The 18,147-nt window shown below is 41.1% G+C and overlaps 3 protein-coding genes across 4 annotated transcripts in view; 1 reads left to right on the top strand and 2 right to left on the bottom strand.

The window, feature by feature from the left end:
* LOC311142352 (RING finger protein 145-like) overlaps nucleotides 1-1,484 on the bottom strand; it is a 40,899-nt gene extending 39,415 nt beyond the window's left edge. The window contains exon 1 of one of the 2 annotated variants that reach the window (XM_084177987.1): nucleotides 1,318-1,484. The gene's annotated coding sequence lies outside the window, so the exon portion shown is untranslated. The remainder of the gene's footprint in view (nucleotides 1-1,317) is intronic. The other variant, XM_084177986.1, reaches the window with a different exon arrangement.
* A 7,318-nt stretch (nucleotides 1,485-8,802) lies between these two features.
* Nucleotides 8,803-14,316, top strand: LOC311142248 (ubiquitin-like domain-containing CTD phosphatase 1). The gene is made up of 11 exons (XM_084177864.1): nucleotides 8,803-8,900; nucleotides 9,374-9,551; nucleotides 9,748-9,839; nucleotides 10,040-10,125; nucleotides 10,293-10,408; nucleotides 10,615-10,713; nucleotides 10,793-10,830; nucleotides 11,076-11,174; nucleotides 11,283-11,399; nucleotides 12,257-12,384; nucleotides 12,520-14,316. Exons 2-11 carry the CDS (start codon nucleotides 9,398-9,400, stop codon nucleotides 12,545-12,547), a joined length of 957 nt encoding a protein of 318 aa, XP_084033990.1. The 5' UTR covers nucleotides 8,803-8,900; nucleotides 9,374-9,397; the 3' UTR covers nucleotides 12,548-14,316.
* Nucleotides 14,317-15,656: 1,340 nt separating this feature from the next.
* Nucleotides 15,657-17,843, bottom strand: LOC311142602 (interleukin-12 subunit beta-like; the record flags this gene model as incomplete). Its single annotated transcript, XM_084178270.1, has 7 exons — nucleotides 15,657-15,693; nucleotides 15,827-15,951; nucleotides 16,183-16,334; nucleotides 16,541-16,719; nucleotides 16,972-17,077; nucleotides 17,266-17,550; nucleotides 17,747-17,843. 7 exons carry the CDS (start codon nucleotides 17,841-17,843, stop codon nucleotides 15,657-15,659), a joined length of 981 nt encoding a protein of 326 aa, XP_084034396.1.
* Between the last annotated feature and the right edge of the window lie 304 nt (nucleotides 17,844-18,147).

The following is an 18,147-nucleotide window of genomic DNA, read 5'->3' as shown; positions in this document are numbered from 1 at the left end:
TACACTCAAAATGCCTGCACAGAAAGTGTTGTAATTCGACAAGTCAAGCCTGAAGTACAGGCAATGACACCATATTAGGTAACAAGGGGCTGGATATCGCTTTCACAATAAAATAAAAAATAAAATAAAGAGTAGACGTAGTAAAAGTAATTTGCTGACAAATTTATGCATTTCATTTATTGTCACCTCTCACTATGGGTCTACATTGTGGCCTATTTCCCCAAGAATCCTACATGCTTTGTTGAGCAGGATCAATGTGAATGAAAATGAAATGTTATCCATTTGCAACACAGCCAAGCATCCCAACTGGTCCCTACACTGGCCTGAAATACTGTAAACATTCATTCCATAGTGGAAAGTTAGTAAGGCGTATGATCATGATGCTGATTCCTTTGCCCTTTCACATGATCTGTAATACAGGTTGGTTATTAACCCATCATGTGAAAAACATGCTAATAAGAGACACTGATGGAGGGTATATCCCATCCATATAATTACATAAAGAACTGAGTCAACAATAGCTTAACACCGTACTTAAGAGTAAATTGGCTAGCTAACGTTAGCTACATCACTTTGGAATTCACATTTATCAGCCATGATTGACTGTCCGGAAACGTCACATTAGCTAATAAGACCACTTCTCATTATGATTACATAACCGAAATGAAATACGGTTATACCACCACCAGTTACCGGATCACGTTCTAATGAGGGTGACGTTATTACAGCTATTCAAATCTAGCTCGGCATCTAGCTAGCTAGGCTACATGAATGGCTTGCTGTGGCTTGGCTCCGAGCGTTATGACATTAACTTTAGTAACCTCGCCTAACGTTAGCCACGGCTAGTTAACCGAAACCAGTTGTGCCCCGCAAGAAGGGTGTTGAATAATCACATCTTTATTGTAATCTCATCTTCAATTATGTTATGTAGCGATCTACAATTATGTGATTTTGGCGGGTCGTAAAATCAGACAAGATGCTAAAAGTCAGATGTAGGAGGAAAACTGTACTGGATGGCAGCTAGTTACGTCAATGGCTACCGTTAGCTAGCTGCTAAACATCCTAACTAGCTAGTTAACGTTAGCAATACCAGATGTTTGAAATGGAAACTACCACCATGCATAGCTAGTTAGCTAACTAAAAACGTAACTCAACAGCTGCTCACGATTCAAATTAATCTAAGTTAGTAACAGTTGTGGCTAGCAGAAACATTGCTAGCTACGCCTTATCACGCACTGCATGTGACGACGTGTAGCTAGCTAACTTAGCTTGCTGTCGCGTTATCAACGTTGTCCCACGGAAAATCAAATAACCTACATTGCGAGAACGACGTTAAACTCAGTTTGAGGATGTTTCTCCGGTCGAATATCAACCATTTTAACTAGGCGTCTCCCGAATTAACGGTTCAAATGATGGTATTTCCACCGTGGCTCGAATCGTCAGCTCTCCACACATCTCACCCAGCTAGGTAGCGGCTTCATAATGAAGAAGTGTCTATTGAGCATGCGCAGCAGCTCTTAATTAGAACTGAACTCCTTGCTAGTCAGAGAGATGCTGTATTTTGTGGTTATTTTTATTGTCAACAGCTGCCAAATGTATTCGTTACGTTTGAAATGCACAACAGAAAATACTATTTGAGACCTCTGGAATCAGGTAATCAAAGGTGGAATATGCAAAAATCACTCCGCCATTTAATGTTAGTAAAATTCTAGTAATTCGCCTAATTTCAGTTTGTGAGAATCATTGTACCATCTAAATCAGGGGTGTCAAACGTCCGGCCCGCGGGCCGGATCAGGCCCGCAAACGGGTTTAATCCGGGTTTTGAAAAAAAAATATATATATATATATATATATATATTAATAATTTTGTAAAGTATAAAAATGCGCTGCAATTTTTCAATAAAATAAACTGCTGTTCCAATTGCGTCCACTGGATGGCGCAATAGCAATTGTGTTAAGCAAGCAAACTGTTTATACCGGGGCAGAGCAAGTAGGTCAAGCACGTGCAGTCAATGAGCTACTTTGTTTTGCCCGCGATATTTATTACGGCTTCTACTTTTAACATTATGTGCTTTGGCACCCTCATTGCCCCAATATGTCTCTGTCAAAAAAGAGAAAAGTGGACGCAGAGTGCAGAGTTTTCCAAGAAAAATGGTCATCCTATTTATTCACTGAATTGAATGGGAAAGCTGTATGTTTGGTGTGTTCAGAGCATGTTGCAGTGCTGAAAGAATATAACCTTCGTCGCCACTATGTGAGTCTTCATGCCGACAAATATGACAACTTTCAAGGACAGCGGAGATGAGAGAAGGTGAATGAACTGTTGGCGGGTCTGAAGAAACAGCAGTCTGTGTTTACTCACAGCCGAGACATCAGTGACGCTGCAGTGAAAGCTAGCTACCTCATTGCTAATGAAATCGCAGTGGCTTCAAAACCATTTAGTGAGGGTGAATTTGTAAAAACATGCATGATGAAGGCAGCGGAGATTGTGTGCCCTGAAAAGCGGCAGGCTTTTGCAAATATCAGCCTGACAAGAAACACAGTTGCAGACAGGATTTCCGATCTTTCAGTGGATTTGGACAGCCAGTTGAAGCAAAAAGTAAAGTCATTTATTGCGTTTTCGGTTGCAATTGATGAAAGCACGGACATTACAGATGTTGCACAACTGGCCATTTTCATCCGCGGAGTTGATGACACATTGACCGTCACCGAGGAGTTCGTGGAGTTGGTGCCGATGACAGATACAACGACAGCAGCTGATATTTTTACCGCACTCGTCGGCGCGCTGGACAGGGTCGGAGTGGACTGGTCCCGCGCTGTCAGCCTGGCTACAGATGGTGCGCCCTCAATGATCGGGAAAAAAGCAGGCGTTGTGACAAAGTTCAGAGAGAAAGTGCAATCTGCAAATGGAGGACGTGATTTTTTGACTTTTTACTGTATTTTGCACCAGGAGGCTTTGTGTTGCAAGTCATTAAAGATGGATAACGTCATGAAGGTGGTCATCCAAACTGTTAATTTCATCCGATCCAGAAGCCTGAATCACCGTCAGTTTGACAGCCTTCTCAGAGAGAAAGACCACATCTATGGCCTGCCATACCACACTGAGGTAAGATGGTTAAGCCGAGGTGCTGTGCTGAGGCGTTTCTTTGATTTACGAGAAGAAATTGAACAGTTCATGGAAGAAAAGGGCAAACCAGTGTTAGAATTTCATTCCGCAGAATGGATGCAGGACCTTGCATTTATGGTGGATGTTACAGAGCACCTGAATAACTTGAACAAACAGCTGCAAGGGCGCAACAAAGTTGTCACGCAATATTATGACAGCATACGTTCTTTCAAGTTGAAGCTGTCATTGTGGGAGACGCAACTTGCCGGTGGTGATGCAGCTCACTTCCCCTGTCTGAAAAATGTGTGCGCGACCCAACATGTGGCAGACATGAAGCGGTTCAAAGATAAAATAACGGGACTGTTACGGGAGTTTGAGCAACGCTTTCAGATTTATGTTTATATGTTTTTATGTTGATGTGCTATTGTTTTTAATTGATTTTATTTTATTTGTATATTTAACCTATTCTTGACTCTGTGGTTCTTGCACTTGTTTGGGGAACAGGATTTCATTATTTTTATCTACATTTCTGCCTGAGAAATGACACCCTGATATAGTTCTGTGATCTGTGATATACTTCTGTGAATCACTGAGGCATTGTGTGTTTGTGTGTTCTTTGTCCTCAGAACTTTCAAATAACTTGAGGTGTTTTATGATTAATAGTGATGTTGTGCTTTTGGACACTGTCCTCAGGCTCCAGCTTTATGTTTATATGTTTTTATGTTGATGTGCTATTGTTTTTAATTGATTTTATTTTATTTGTATATTTAACCTATTCTTGACTCTGTGGTTCTTGCACTTGTTTGGGGAACAGGATTTCATTATTTTTATCTACATTTCTGCCTGAGAAATGACACCCTGATATAGTTCTGTGATCTGTGATATACTTCTGTGAATCACTGAGGCATTGTGTGTTTGTGTGTTCTTTGTCCTCAGAACTTTCAAATAACTTGAGGTGTTTTATGATTAATAGTGATGTTGTGCTTTTGGACACTGTCCTCAGGCTCCAGCTTTATGTTTATATGTTTTTATGTTGATGTGCTATTGTTTTTAATTGTTTTTATTTTATTTGTATATTTAACCTATTCTTGACTCTGGTTCTTGCACTTGTTTGGGGAACAGGATTTCATTATTTTTATCTACATTTCTGCCTGAGAAATGACACCCTGATATAGTTCTGTGATCTGTGAAACAGTTCTGTTAATCACTGAGGCATTGTGTGTTTGTGTGTTCTTTGTCCTCAGAACTTTCAAATAACTTGAGGTGTTTTATGATTAATAGCGATGTTGTGCTTTTGGACACTGTCCTCAGGCTCCAGCTTTATGTTTATATGTTTTTATGTTGATGTGCTATTGTTTTTAATTGTTTTTATTTTATTTGTATATTTAACCTATTATTGACTCTGTGGTTCTTGCACTTGTTTGGGGAACAGGATTTCATTATTTTTATCTACATTTCTGCCTGAGAAGTGACACCCTGATATAGTTCTGTGATCTGTGAAACAGTTCTGTTAATCACTGAGGCATTGTGTGTTTGTGTGTTCTTTTTCTTTAGAATTTTCAAATAAACTTGACGTGTTTTATGATTAATAGTGATGTGCTTGTACTATTTTGGACACACTGTCCTCAGGCTCCAGCTCTATGTTTTATGTTGATCGTATTAAAACAAAGAAAACAATCTGAAGTTGTTGTTTTTAAGTTATATATATACCATGATTTTTCCGGTCCGGCCCACTTGGGAATAGATTTTCCTCCATGTGGCCCCTGAGCTAAAATGAGTTTGACACCCCTGATCTAAATCATTGTGGAATATCTTTCCAATAACCACAAATATTGTATATTCAGCTATTTGAAGCTGGTGTACAAAATCGAAAGTAAAAGACGCAAAAACGACAGGGAAGTAGTCCGGTGTAGCTCAGTTGGTAGAGCATGGCGCTTGCAACGCCAGGGTTGTGGGTTCAATTCCCACGGGGGACCAGTACGAAAATGTATGCACTAACTGTAAGTCGCTCTAGATAAGAGCGTCTGCTAAATGACTAAAATGTAAATAGGAATAGCATACATAGAACATATCTACTGCTTCTTAGACTTGCTTTCATTGAGAATTACAGATCTATAACTCATTTTTCTATGTGAATTTTGTCCGGGTCGACTAAAAAGTTACTTATTGCAGCTTTAAACATGGTATTTCACATATTCCTCACTGTTTGTTTGATGTACACATGTGAGTATATAAACAATTAGCCCTAGTACCTTTACTTCAAGGACCTTGTCATTTACAGAGGTAGACTGGCTGTGTCAGCCAAATACTCCATGTAAACATGAATTGATTCTCAATTGCAATTAGGTTCTAGAAACATAAAGCCCTTTACTTTCATATCACATTAAAATAATTGACAGAATTTCACAAATGCAAAATATACACTTACCTTATACTGTTTTAATGGCTTTATCACAGTTGCAGCCAACAGTCTTTTTCAGTGACAACACGTTTCTGGCGGCCTTCTTCCATTATGAGCATGCTACACTGAACACAAATATAAACGCAACATGTAAAGTGCTGAAATAAAAGATCCCATACATTTTCCATATGCACAAAAAGCTTATTGCTCTCAAATTTTGTGCACAAATTTGTTTACATCCCTGTTAGTGAGCGTTTGATCCTTTGTCAAGATAATCCATCCACCTGACAGGTGTGTCATATCAAGAAGTTGATTAAACAGCATGCTCATTACACAGGTGCACCTTGTGCCGGGGACAATAAAATGCCACTCTAAGATGTCCAGTTTTGTCACACAACACAATGCCACAGATGTTTCAAGTTTTGAGGGAGCGTGCAATTGGCATGCTGACTGCAGGAATGTCCACCAGAGCTGTTGTCAGATAATTTAATGTTCATTTCTCTACCATAAGCCGCCTCCAACATCATTTTAGAGAATTTGGCAGTACGTCCAACCGGCCTCACAACCGCAGACTACGTGTAACCACGGCAGCCCTCCACATCCAGTTTCTTCACCTGCGGGATCGTCAGAGGGGGAGGGCCTATGCCCTCCCAGGCCCCCCGATGACTGTGCCCCTGCCCAGTCATGTGAAATCCATAGATTAGGGCCTAATTTATTTATTTCAATTGACTGATTTCCTTATATGAACTGTAACTCAGCAAAATCTTTGAAATTGTTGCGTTTATATTTTTGTTCAGTATAGATAGCTAATTAGCACAGGTGTTCCCTCTGTCTTCCACAACATGTGGATATGGCTTTGTGGAAACACTAACCCTATAAAGGTGTAGCAATTTAACCTTGTTTTTTTGTGGGGGTTTTTCTTGCTGATATTAAAGATAAGGTACAGCAAGCGATGGGTGTCAATGTGCAGACTAATCGTCAGGCTCTTAACAAAACTCCCCTTACAGAAGACGCAGGCTGGTCCTTCGTGTTCTGCCACCATAAACGAGAACAAAACAGTGGTCTAAGGCACTGCATCGCAGTGCTAGCTGTGCCACTAGAGATCCTGGTTCGAATCCAGGCTCTGCTGTAGCCGGCCGCAACCGGGAGACCAATGGGGCGGCGCACAATTGGCCCAGCGTCGTCCAGGGTAGGGGAGGGAATGGCCGGCAGGGAGGTAGCTCAGTTGGTAGAGCATGGCGTTTGCAACGCCAGGGTTGTGGGTTCGATTCCCACGGGGGGCCAGTATGAAGAAAAAAAAAAAAAGAATAATGTATGCACTAACTGTAAGTCGCTCTGGATAAGAGCGTCTGCTAAATGACGTAAATGTAAAATGCTGCTCACCCTAGAATATAATTGAAGTTAGGTTCAATTTAGATTCTGAATGAAAGGTGAAAATACATATTTTCCAGATGTTGAAATCAGGCTAATTTTTGGTTCTGAATTAAATTTGAAAATACATCATTTATAGATGTCTATGTTTGGGCCAAATCAAGGCTGATTCAGACTGGACAAAATCTGAACCAAACTTAGAGGTCTATGATTGCTTCAGATTTGGTCCTCACCGGACCAAAAACCAATGTCCATGGATGTGGAAATCAAGGCTGGTCCATGCTGCACCAAAAAAAGACGTCCAAAAGGCGTTTGCGTCGGTCCATGCTTACTGAGGTGTAGCCTCTATGTGGTAAGCCTACCTTTTGTAAAACACCTGTCGTATATGAACATTATGACTTTGTTAATGTTTTTAAGTGGAATCTGAGAGGAGGTTTATTTGGCAGAAAGAGAGCCGGTTTTAGTGTGACGCCACATACAAAATACAGGAAGTGTGTGTTGTAGACAGGGGATTGGACAGTAGAGGGAGCCACCCATATCTTGGGAAGATTATATATACTGGGTAAAAAGGAAGAAGAGGTTAGAGCGGCCATTGCAATCTGGGACCCCGTTCTCCGGGTGATCTTGACACCTGTAAACTCATGCTGAAATCTTGTGATATGAATAAAACTTATGATCAAGGTTCAGTATGAGCGGACTCCTTTGTTTCACAGCAATAATTACCAGCATTGACTCGATACTACAAACCAAAAAATACCTCCGGTCTAGACAGGACCAAAAAAAGAAGTCCAAAATACGTCGGCTCATGTTTACTGGGGTGTAGCCTACATGTCGGCCCACAATGACATTTTATGAATGCCCATCCATGTGGTAGGCCCACCATTTGTTAAACAGGCATTGCATTGGCATTATTAGTCCTGATTCCTGTGACTAATCAATTTGGCTATTTAAACTCTGAATATCAGCTACCCAACTTTATCAGAAGTTATCGTGGTCCTTTTTGCAATGTGTTTACACAGCGGGAAATGCATAAGTATTTTATTTTTTCGCAATGATCAGCTTGTCAAAAATGTATGGATACAAACTTGAAACCACTGATCATGACAATGGGGTGAAACTCCTAGACAACAGTTGTCCATTCCATATTGTCCATTTCTCTTTGACCGGTCCAGTTTTTGTTGTTGTTGACGGATGTTGGTGGAGCGCTGCAGCGATGAGTCTCTCCAACAACACACCTGAGAGGCGCGCTGGGAATTGACAAACAAAATATTTTTTCGCCTTTGACAAAGTGGGCACTGCTTATCACAGGGCGGCATCAGAGCTAAACTAAAAAGCCGATATGCCACTGGTTGAGAGAAACTGTCATTGTTTTTGGACAGAATTATGTGAGGTTTTATGTGTTGTTGTTGTTGGAGGTGCGTTTTGGTCCGTTTAGCTCAGAAAATGTTGCCCTCATCAATCTGCCTCCATAGGCGGCCGCTTAATCCTGCCTAATGAGAGGGCCGGCGGTGAGAAGACGCCTTCGGTCCAATGACTTTTATGTGTAGTGTAATGGAACTGAGAATCATGATCAAGGGCTAATAAACAATCAGATAACGTTACTCACTCTAAAATATTTCGATAGAGTTGAAAATAAATGTAACTTTTTAGACAAAAGCAAATTACATACTACAGCACAAAGCCGACATTTGGGTGAATCAATATAACTTAAAGTATATTATTCTGTGATTTTGTAGTTAAAAACTGGATAAATCAATGCATTTGCAAGCGCAGCCTATTGAACTTTTATCCCTTGCTATTTGTCTCCATCTGTCGGTATTCTAGTAGTACACCACCCACAGGAAGTTGCAAACGAAGCGCGCTTGGGAACAAACCGGGCGACAGGAATAACTGCTGATTAAACAACACTGAATGAAACTGAGTTTTAAGAAATCACTTACTTTATACATTTATTACACGTCGTAGTACGCGTTCCTGCACACCACAGACACGAAAGGATTTGTGGCACAGCGCAATTTTTAGGTATGAATGCGCATCTGATTGCCTTTGACTTTGTTCTTCTAAAAATAACAGTCCATGCATGGCTGGCAGGCCCTTGAATTAGCTTGCTCGAGTTGGATGAATGAGAGACACGCAAGTTTTTTTTGTTAGTAATGCCAGGCATTATGTACATTTTTGCAATCATTATTTGATCAGATTGCATCTGAGTGATTGATAAATTGCGGCTAATAACTAGCTACCTAGCTATCCAGCTAACGTTAGCTAGCTAACTTACTGAATGGCGTGGGCTGAATCTATCTACAAAGATACTACAAGCAATCCCTAACCTAGGTAGCTAGCTAACATACTATATGGTAGCCAGATTAAACTTAATTTAGAACTTGTTTTCATTGCAAAGTACTGGAAGACATGAATCTCCAATAAGATTGCTATCCTGTCGTGGTTTCTGGATGTGTAGCTAGCTATCTGATTGTTGCCATTGTGATCTCTTACAGGTGTTGCAGGAGGTTTGCACCAGCATGTCTGTATCTGTGATCATTAAATGGGGAGGGCAGGAGTACTCCATCAGTACACTCTCCGAAGAGGACACTGTGCTGGACCTCAAGCAGTCCATCAAGTCCCTGACAGGAGTTCTCCCAGAGAGGCAGAAACTCCTAGGATTAAAGGTAAAAGGTAAGACCCATCTGTGGATTGCAGGTGTAAAGGCCAATACCAATAACTGTTTTACTGTGTTTGAGAGCTAATTGACATGTGCAGCACAGATCGTATGGAAGTATTTTCCTTCACATGCTTCACACCATTGTGGATTTCTGCTTTTTTCTGAGCTGTCTGGAGTCATCACATCTTAATGGTTCAGTCTCTCTCCCAGGTAAACCAGCAGAGGACCAAGTGAAGCTGGGTTCACTGAAGCTGAAGCCCAATACCAAGATCATGATGATGGGCAGCAGGGAGGAGAGTCTGGTGGGTTCCTCTTCCTTCCACTAAACTGTATGGTGAACCATTCCACACCCGGGACTGTGATTGGTGAAGCCTGCTTCCAGCTGTTTACCAGAAGCAATGTCAAGACAAGGACTGACTTGTAGAGAGTTTATTTTCCTAACTTTAGCATGTCTAAGACCTAGGCCTCATAACACTCAATCGCTTCGTTTTGTTTTGTGAAGGAAGAAGTTTTAGCACCTCCCCCAGAGAATGATGACGTTGTCAATGACTTTGACATTGAAGAAGAGGTGATTGAAGTACAGAACAGGTGCAGTAGGACTTTGCAGATACAACTAATTTATACTGTAGCTTCAGTCATGCAAGTAATGAATTGATTTTGCTCAAACTTCGCTTGGCACTCTACGGTATGTTTTCTAAGATGGCGTAGTCAGTCCAATGTCTTGTTTTAACTTAATGCCCTTTTGTTTTCTTTAGAGAGGAGAACTTGGCCAAGATAGCCCGCCGTGTCAAAGACTACAAAGTGGAGGGGATGAACCCACCCAGGGCAGGAAAGAGGCTGCTAGTACTAGATGTGGACTACACGTTGTTTGGTGAGTAGGAAGAACATCAAAACTGCCCTGGGCACCTGCTGTTTGCCTGATGAAGTCATTCATAATTACACCATTTCTAAATATGAAACACATTTGAGATTTTAAGAATGTAGAATGTTATTGAATGATTTTATACCATTGTCCTTATGCTGTTTGTTTTTTTTCAAACGTTTGAGCATGTTTCTCTGTGATTTGTTTCATTCCAGATCACAAGTCATGTGCAGAGACGGGACAAGAGCTCATGAGGCCTTTTCTCCATGAGTTCCTGACCTCGGCGTACGAGGACTATGACATCGTCATCTGGTGTAAGTACCAAACTGCTTGTTTTGATGTAAATGGAACGTTCAAGGTAACTCGCAGTAATTTGTGTTTAATTTGTTCTAGCTGCCACGAGTATGAAGTGGATTGATGCTAAAATGAAAGTAAGTATTCCCTTTTGATATGTTGATTTTGTATCAGTCTCAATTCATTTGTTGGCTCTTCATGGCCAGAAAGGGGCAGTTTCCCCAGAAGAGTTTTCACAACCTCCATTGAGCGCTAAACACATGCATATTGAGTAGCAGTGATTTAATATGCGGGATTGACCTGTAGTGTCGAGCGTCAGATCAGATGTTGCCTTCCTGTTGTGGTGTATGTGACCGTCTCGCCGTGCCCTCTGGTTTCTCAGGAGCTGGGAGTGACGGACAACCCCAACTACAAGATCACCTTCATGCTGGACAGTGCAGCCATGATCACCGTGCACACGCCTAAGAGGGGTGTAGTGGAGGTGAGTGGGCCTACACTGGAGCATACAACCCTCATAAATCCCACTGATTCATGTCCCAGTCGCCTTATGGAACTGCCTCAAGTCAGTGTTGTGGTGGGCGTGTTTCAGGTGAAGCCTCTAGGGGTGATATGGGGAAAGTACAGTGAGTTCTACAGCAAGAGGAACACTATCATGTTCGACGACATTGGCAGAAATTTCCTTATGAACCCACAGAACGGACTGAAGGTAAGTTATGGTAGAACTTCCATTACTAGACCGGGCGTTTCTTTGCTTACCATTGGAGGTGTGGAAAGCCCAGCTCACCCACGTTATAATTAGGGTTTCTAACTCTACAGTTTGATCAAAACAGACATTGTCATCCATCAGTACAGTTTGATATTTATAGCACTTATTGCATTATAACGCGTTGCAAGTGTTACCAAAGGGGTGAACTAATCAGTTCTCCTCACTGGTTACATGGACAGACTTGCGTTTTGACAGAGGTAGAGGTGCTGTAAATCCACCAGAGCAGACCAGTAAAATGCATGCGCGTGTAATTACACTTCTTTGGACCCCCGACACTAATTAGAGGCTGGGGTATATTTACTAAAATGAGATGGCCGGCCATTATAAGAGACCACCGTTTGTTTGAGACTCTGGGCTCTATTTGAACAAATCTAACGCAATGGTATGGCAGCGCTATAGGTCCGCCCATCGTTACCGCTAAGACCAGCTTCTGGTTGGTCTTAAATATCCCCACCAGTGCTGCCTGAAATTGGCACTTTGGAGCATGATTTTAAGAACACACCTCACATATTGCCACCCCTCCCACCTCAGCGTAAGCGAGCTCATATAAGAGAGGTACATTACCAATCCTGGCGCTAGGGTTTGAAAATAGAAGTGCGACGGCTTTAACAGGTCAATTGCAAACTAGCGTGCGTTTGGACAATAGCAAACTAGCGTGCATTTGGACTGTGCATTTTAATGTCCGTTTTCAATAAGTAACCCTACCAAAGCCTCCTTGAGTCTTCCAGGTGTCAGCTGTCATTATGGTGTGAATTTTGATACAACACATTTTCAATGTTTTTTTCCCCCTCCTTTAGATTCGTCCATTCATGAAAGCGCACTTAAACCGTGAAAAAGACAAAGAGCTCTTCAAACTGTCTCAGTATCTTAAGGAGATTGCCAAACTGGAGGACTTCTCTTGTCTCAACCATAAGCATTGGGAGAGGTAAGGTTACGGAAATATGATTCTGCTACTGACTCTGTCTTAGCACACCTTTTTTTTGCTGCTTCATTACTGACTTTTGTTTTAAACTAGATGATAATTGCTTTGTGATCATTGTTGTGTTGTGTATGTCCGCAGGTATCGCGCAAAGAAACCGAGCCAGTGAGAGCGTTGTTGTGGATGTGTGAAGGGATCATCATTCCTCAACCAGGAACAGGGCAGGACACTCAAGCCCTCACCAAACTACTGCTGCTGTTTCCCATTGTATGGCGTGTTTTATTTACTTCTGTTCTTCCCCCTCATCTCTGTCTTTCTCTGTTGACTTCAGTCCGGGAGACACGGTAAATACTATACAAAATCTCAGTACTCAGTTTACATGCAATGGATTTTGTTAGGTTTCACCCAGTCGCTCTTTCACAGCAGTGACTCTGTCATCTGTAGCTATGACACTTAAACTCAGTTATACGAACATGAGTTTGTTCTGTACTGATACTGTTATGTATTCTCTCTCTCCACTCCCCCTGGCTCTCTCCCCTATGGCAACACCATACCAAGTAGATAGAGCAAAGCTGGTACAGTAACTGAGTGTTACCGAGTACACTGAGGTAAAGTTGTGTGACAGGTTACTTAACTAATCACTGAGGTGGATTAGGCCTCTATTAGGATGGTGACCTCCATATACTGCTGCTTGTCACAGAGGTCGTTTCTGAAGGAGACGGATGACGTTGTCCATCAGGCAGTTTTAGATTGTCATTGTCTGCTGACATCAGCTATGCCTGCCTGGAAACCAAATATATCTCTGCACGTGGTTAGACAGTATTTTTTAAAAATATGCATTTGACCTAACTTTGATTTGAACTGAAACACCTTCTTTTTCATATTCTCAGGCAATTGTTAGGTCCACTAAACCAAACAATACTTGTTGTAGTAGAATGATTGAAAATAACTGGGGGAAAAAGGCACTTACATTGTTTTTGGACAATTAAAGGCATTGTGTTGTTTGGCAGGCTCAGCCCAAGCACTAGACACTAAACTCAGATCAGACTTCTCTGATTTTGTATGAGGTTTATTTGTAAATAGTATTTAATATTTTCAGTTGGAAAAAAGGGATATGGTTCAGAGCATTGAGTCACACCTTTTTTTATCCGTTACTAGTTTTCTCTTTAAAAGGCAAATATTTGACAGTAATGAAATATTTGCTAACATTTGCTTTATCCATTGGCTGTAACACTAGAGCGTCAATTCTCTCACGTCATCCTGCGAAGTTATGCAATAATCTAAAGAGTGACTGCTATCAGAGGAAATTAATCAATGTCAGGGTTTACAGAATATTTTCAACTCTTGTTATTTCTGTTTTAGATTGTCAAATATTTATTTTACACAGACTTCCTTACTACTTTGATTTCTAGTAAAGAATGTTTTGCTACCTTCATGTTGGATGTCAAAGGAAAATGTGTAAATAAGCATTTCAGTTGTCAAATGAAGGCACTATCATTTAACAAGCTGTGTGTCCTTACCCACGCATCCCAGGCACTGAATACACACCTGGATGACTGACAATAGTACATCATGTCTGTCGCTGAAGCAGCACTTTTCAAACAATGAAAAATCTATTGATATTTATTTTGTATTATTGAATATTAAATCATACAATCTACCTGCAGTGAAGCCACTCAACATTTACATGACATTCAGTCATCTAGCAGACTCAAACTATTATTGGTTTAGTTGTCAGCTTGTCATATTTGTTACCTCAGTTAAGTTTTCTTCACAATAACTTGATTTGTAAAAGATGAGGAAACCGTCACATTTGTTGTATCCTGTGATATTTAATTTGCAGACTGTTGCATGTCAGACAACATGAACATGTTTTAACAAGTGGGCACCGGATTCCTGTTGTGAGCATATCCCGACTGTAAATAAAATATTTTTTACAAAAGCTGCTTTTCCAGTCGATTTTTATACACAGTCAGTTTCATTAGTGTAAGCATTGTAAAAACTAATTATAGTGCCTTGACAAGTAATCATCCCAAAAAGTATGCAAATTACGATTTGCTGATTCAGATGCATGGCTAACAAGTGAACAGGGGCATGTATTGTTGTGGAAATTAATCACTATACTTTATAAAAAATCTAAGTACTTCCAGAGTTTTTGTTGCAACAAAAATTACTTTATTAGAGTTTCAACAAAGCCAGGCCAGTCTGCAGAGTAGCCCCCCTTTTTCTCTCTCTCCCCCAGTTATATAGCCCATCCACCTCTCTTCCAGCTCAAAATCCCTCCCTCTTCAGTTTCCCGCTCTTTATCACTCCGCCCACTTCCTTTGTCTCTGAGGGCGGCTAAAATCGACTTTCATTATGTTCAGAATCACATAGTACTACAATCAATCTCTCCCCTGTCTTGCAAAAACACTCATGTTTAGTTTAAACTCTGTTCAACCCCGGCTCTCCCGGGATTAACCTGAAGACCGATTGTTGGACATAACAGGTCCCTAAATCCTTGAAACATACACCAACCCCACCCCATCATGCTGTAATCAATCAAGAAGATAGCCAAGGAGAGACAAAGGTCTAGCCCAAACTCCATTCAACCCTGGTGCCGCTCCTTTCACTGTGTTTGAAGAGAGAAACAAAAGGCCACAAGCTAGTTTCAGTCTCTGGTGAGATAAGACAGTCATGGATTTAAGTAAGAGCGAGCAATTTGACCCTAGGTCAGATTGCCTCTTTACCCCCCACACACACAGTGAAATGACCCAATTAAATTCCTGGCCCAGTAACAAAGAATTCTAACTATGTTTGTGATTACCCCAGTTTTATCTCATAGTCCATTAAAAATACACATCAGTATCCGAGTGTAGGACCTTTTATTTTTGCGTCTATTTCATCATTTAGACAAATCTTCATGCAACAGTAATGAAAAAACGTAAGAGATAAATAACATAAATCATGGTGTGGTTACATTTCAGAACTATTATAAATTAATAAATATATACTTGCCTTACATTCAAATTACAACAATCATAGTATACGACATTGCATAACTTATTCTCTAAAGTATAATGTTTAAAAATATATATATATCTGTTCAGTGCCAAGACAATTCCATATTTGGTTGTGATGGTTGAAGCTGCGTGATGTCATGTTGTCTGTCTTCATCTGGGTTTGCTTTCCTTTTTACTGTAAAGAGACAGAAATTAGATATTTTTCTTCAAACTTCACATGAACCGAAATATGATGTTGAAATAACTTACTATTAAAATGTTAAGAGGTTGAGCCATCTATACCTGTCGATTTCTCTTGTGTTTATGCTTCACCCTGTTGTACAAAGACAGACAGTCACAACCCTTTCGTCTAGGCACAGTTCAGCACTGTTGAAAGTTTGACATTCCTAAACTTCTCATGAAGTTGTGTATTGGAGCTAGAGGACAGTGAAAAAGACTCTACTCACTCATGATGGGTCCACTGACACCAGGGGCAGTCAACCAGTTTATCCTTCGCCCGGAGGCAGAAACGATACTTCTTGGGGCTGTGATTGAGGGTAAACTTTGTTTCTTTGGTTTCCATCAGAAACACCTATATCGAAGAGGAGAGAATGTACCTTCACCTTAGAATTTAATCCCTGGTGCCAATGTTCTTCTACACATTAATTAATGTATGAAGTTTCAATTATAGAGTACCATATTGTAAAAGTAATGATTGTAAAGATTGGCCAAGTATCACAGACCAGATTAAAGTGTCAATCAAGACACATCACGATATTGAGAATTTCAAGGACAAAATTGTTGCATAAAAATGGGCTTCTACCTGTTTTTCAGAGTCACAGCTTGCCCCGAGGTGGACCACTTTGACCTGGAATGTGAGGGGGTAGTAAGAATGGGGGAGGCTCCACGTCGCAGGGTACCCCCACTCAAAGGTGTTCCCCTCCACCTTGGTGATGTGGATCTTGTCTGTCTTCACTGATGAGGGAGAGAAGGAGACCAGACAGAACCTATATTACTGAAGTGGTGGCCATGTGAATCTTATGATATACAACAGAAAGCATGTCTACCTAAAACAAGGATGGAATGAGATGTACTGTATATTAAGTTATACCTGGATGATGTGACAATGCTATTTCCAGTGAATGAGTGCGGAGGACATGTTTGCCTTGGCCTTACTGTACCTATTTCTCGTATGTAGAAGGGTGTAACGGTGTAGTCCTCTAGGAGGTAGTTGGTCCTGAAGTAGACGGTCAGGTCGATACGGGACACCTCCTCAGCAAAGGAACAGCTGTCCAGATCGTCACAGGTCAAACCTGCACCATCACCGTGTACAGAGCAGGAGAAGTTGCTGCCAGAGAGCCTGAATGAGGGACACAAATCTCCTGGTTAGCCTTGGGACTTCTCACTCTCTGAAAGAAGCCTGATGTTCAAACATAACAAATCAAAAGCTCTTCACAGAGAGTCAGTGTCAGTGGAGAGAGCGTTTGCACTGTTGTAGTATTCACTTCGAATAGCATCATTCATGTGACAAGATCAAATGATGTAACCATCAGTACATGAGAGCAGCCCATTGGTCATACAAAATTAATCTACTGTATGTTTGAAGACTTACTGTCCTACTTGGACCAGAACAACAACTGCTGACATCCGATGCTCAGTCTTCTTCCAATAGCAATGAAATGTTCCATTGTAATTTTTTGCCAAACATCTTATGTACTCTGGGTAAAAAGAGAAACAAAATGAGAGAGGGAGGGAAATGGAGAAATTATTATTCTCTCTTTCTTTCTATCTCTCTCTCTCTCTCTCTCTCTCTCTCTCTCTCTCTCTCTCTCTCTCTCTCTCTCTCTCTCTCTCTCTCTCTCTCACACACACACACACACATACATATACACACACAAACACACACCATCCTCATCTGTGTCATGTGACTTCTCCAGGACGCGTCTCCGTCTGTTGGGTGATTGGATGTCCTGCACCAGCACCAGGGTGTGGTTGAGGTAGTCTCCAGCAGCGTTGTGACAGCTGTAGTTCCCTCCAATCATCTCCACCACTTTCACCTTGATCTGGTTCCCTTGTCCTACACGCTCACTGCCCTTCCTCCAGATCACCTCTGTGTCCTGATAGGAGTCCCCACAGAGAAGAGGGACCTGCGTCTCAGTGAAGACCCTCAGATCCACCTTCACCACGAGCACTGGGAACCACATGGCCACCAATGTTTTAGTACAGCCTTCATGATGAAAGTTTGTTTTATACAAATGTTTGAATTTCATTAGTCTCCAACATATTAATATTATGACAGTGTAAGTTATTCAATCAGAAGTAGAGAGTGTATATGTCAGGAGGAGTAGACGGGTAAAGATGAGAGATAAATAGGCTGAAACAGTCACCATTTGGCATGAGAGTCTCAATGGTCTCCGTCCCATGTTGGCTGCTTGACGCCACATGAAGGATGAGATACAGGACGTTGTATAGTAACATGTTCATCTGGCAGACAGAAAAACAAGAGTACTTTAAGTTAATGTCTATTGATATGTATTGTATCTAAATGTTAATGATGTTCTCCTGAACCAGACAAAGTTAAATATGCTTCAATCAATAGGCCATACTGTAGTAGTATGTCATATCTTACCTTGATAATGAGATATGAGCGGAGTGTGCTCCTGGCTGGATTGTAGTATTGTCATGTCGACCCAGCCAGTATTTATATCTCAGCGGAACAGAAGTGAAGCCTGCCAGGTTAGAGGAACTGATCACCTATCAGTGTTTATAAATGACATTCAGGGTTTGA

The sequence above is a fragment of the Coregonus lavaretus genome (genome assembly GCF_964263955.1).
Source record: "Coregonus lavaretus genome assembly, chromosome: 15".
Lineage (NCBI taxonomy): Eukaryota > Metazoa > Chordata > Actinopteri > Salmoniformes > Salmonidae > Coregonus > Coregonus lavaretus.
Note: the sequence above shows the minus strand (reverse complement) of the source record. Positions and strands in the feature narration are given on the sequence as shown.

Excerpts from the sequence above, each read along its gene's own strand:
- LOC311142248 (XM_084177864.1), top strand. The coding sequence starts at position 9,398 with ATGTCTGTATCTGTGATCATTAAATGGGGAGGGCAGGAGTACTCCATC. Across the intron at positions 9,552-9,747 it reads CCTAGGATTAAAGGTAAAAG|GTAAACCAGCAGAGGACCAA; the intron begins GTAAGACCCATC and ends TCTCTCTCCCAG. Across the intron at positions 11,400-12,256 it reads ACCCACAGAACGGACTGAAG|ATTCGTCCATTCATGAAAGC; the intron begins GTAAGTTATGGT and ends CCCCTCCTTTAG.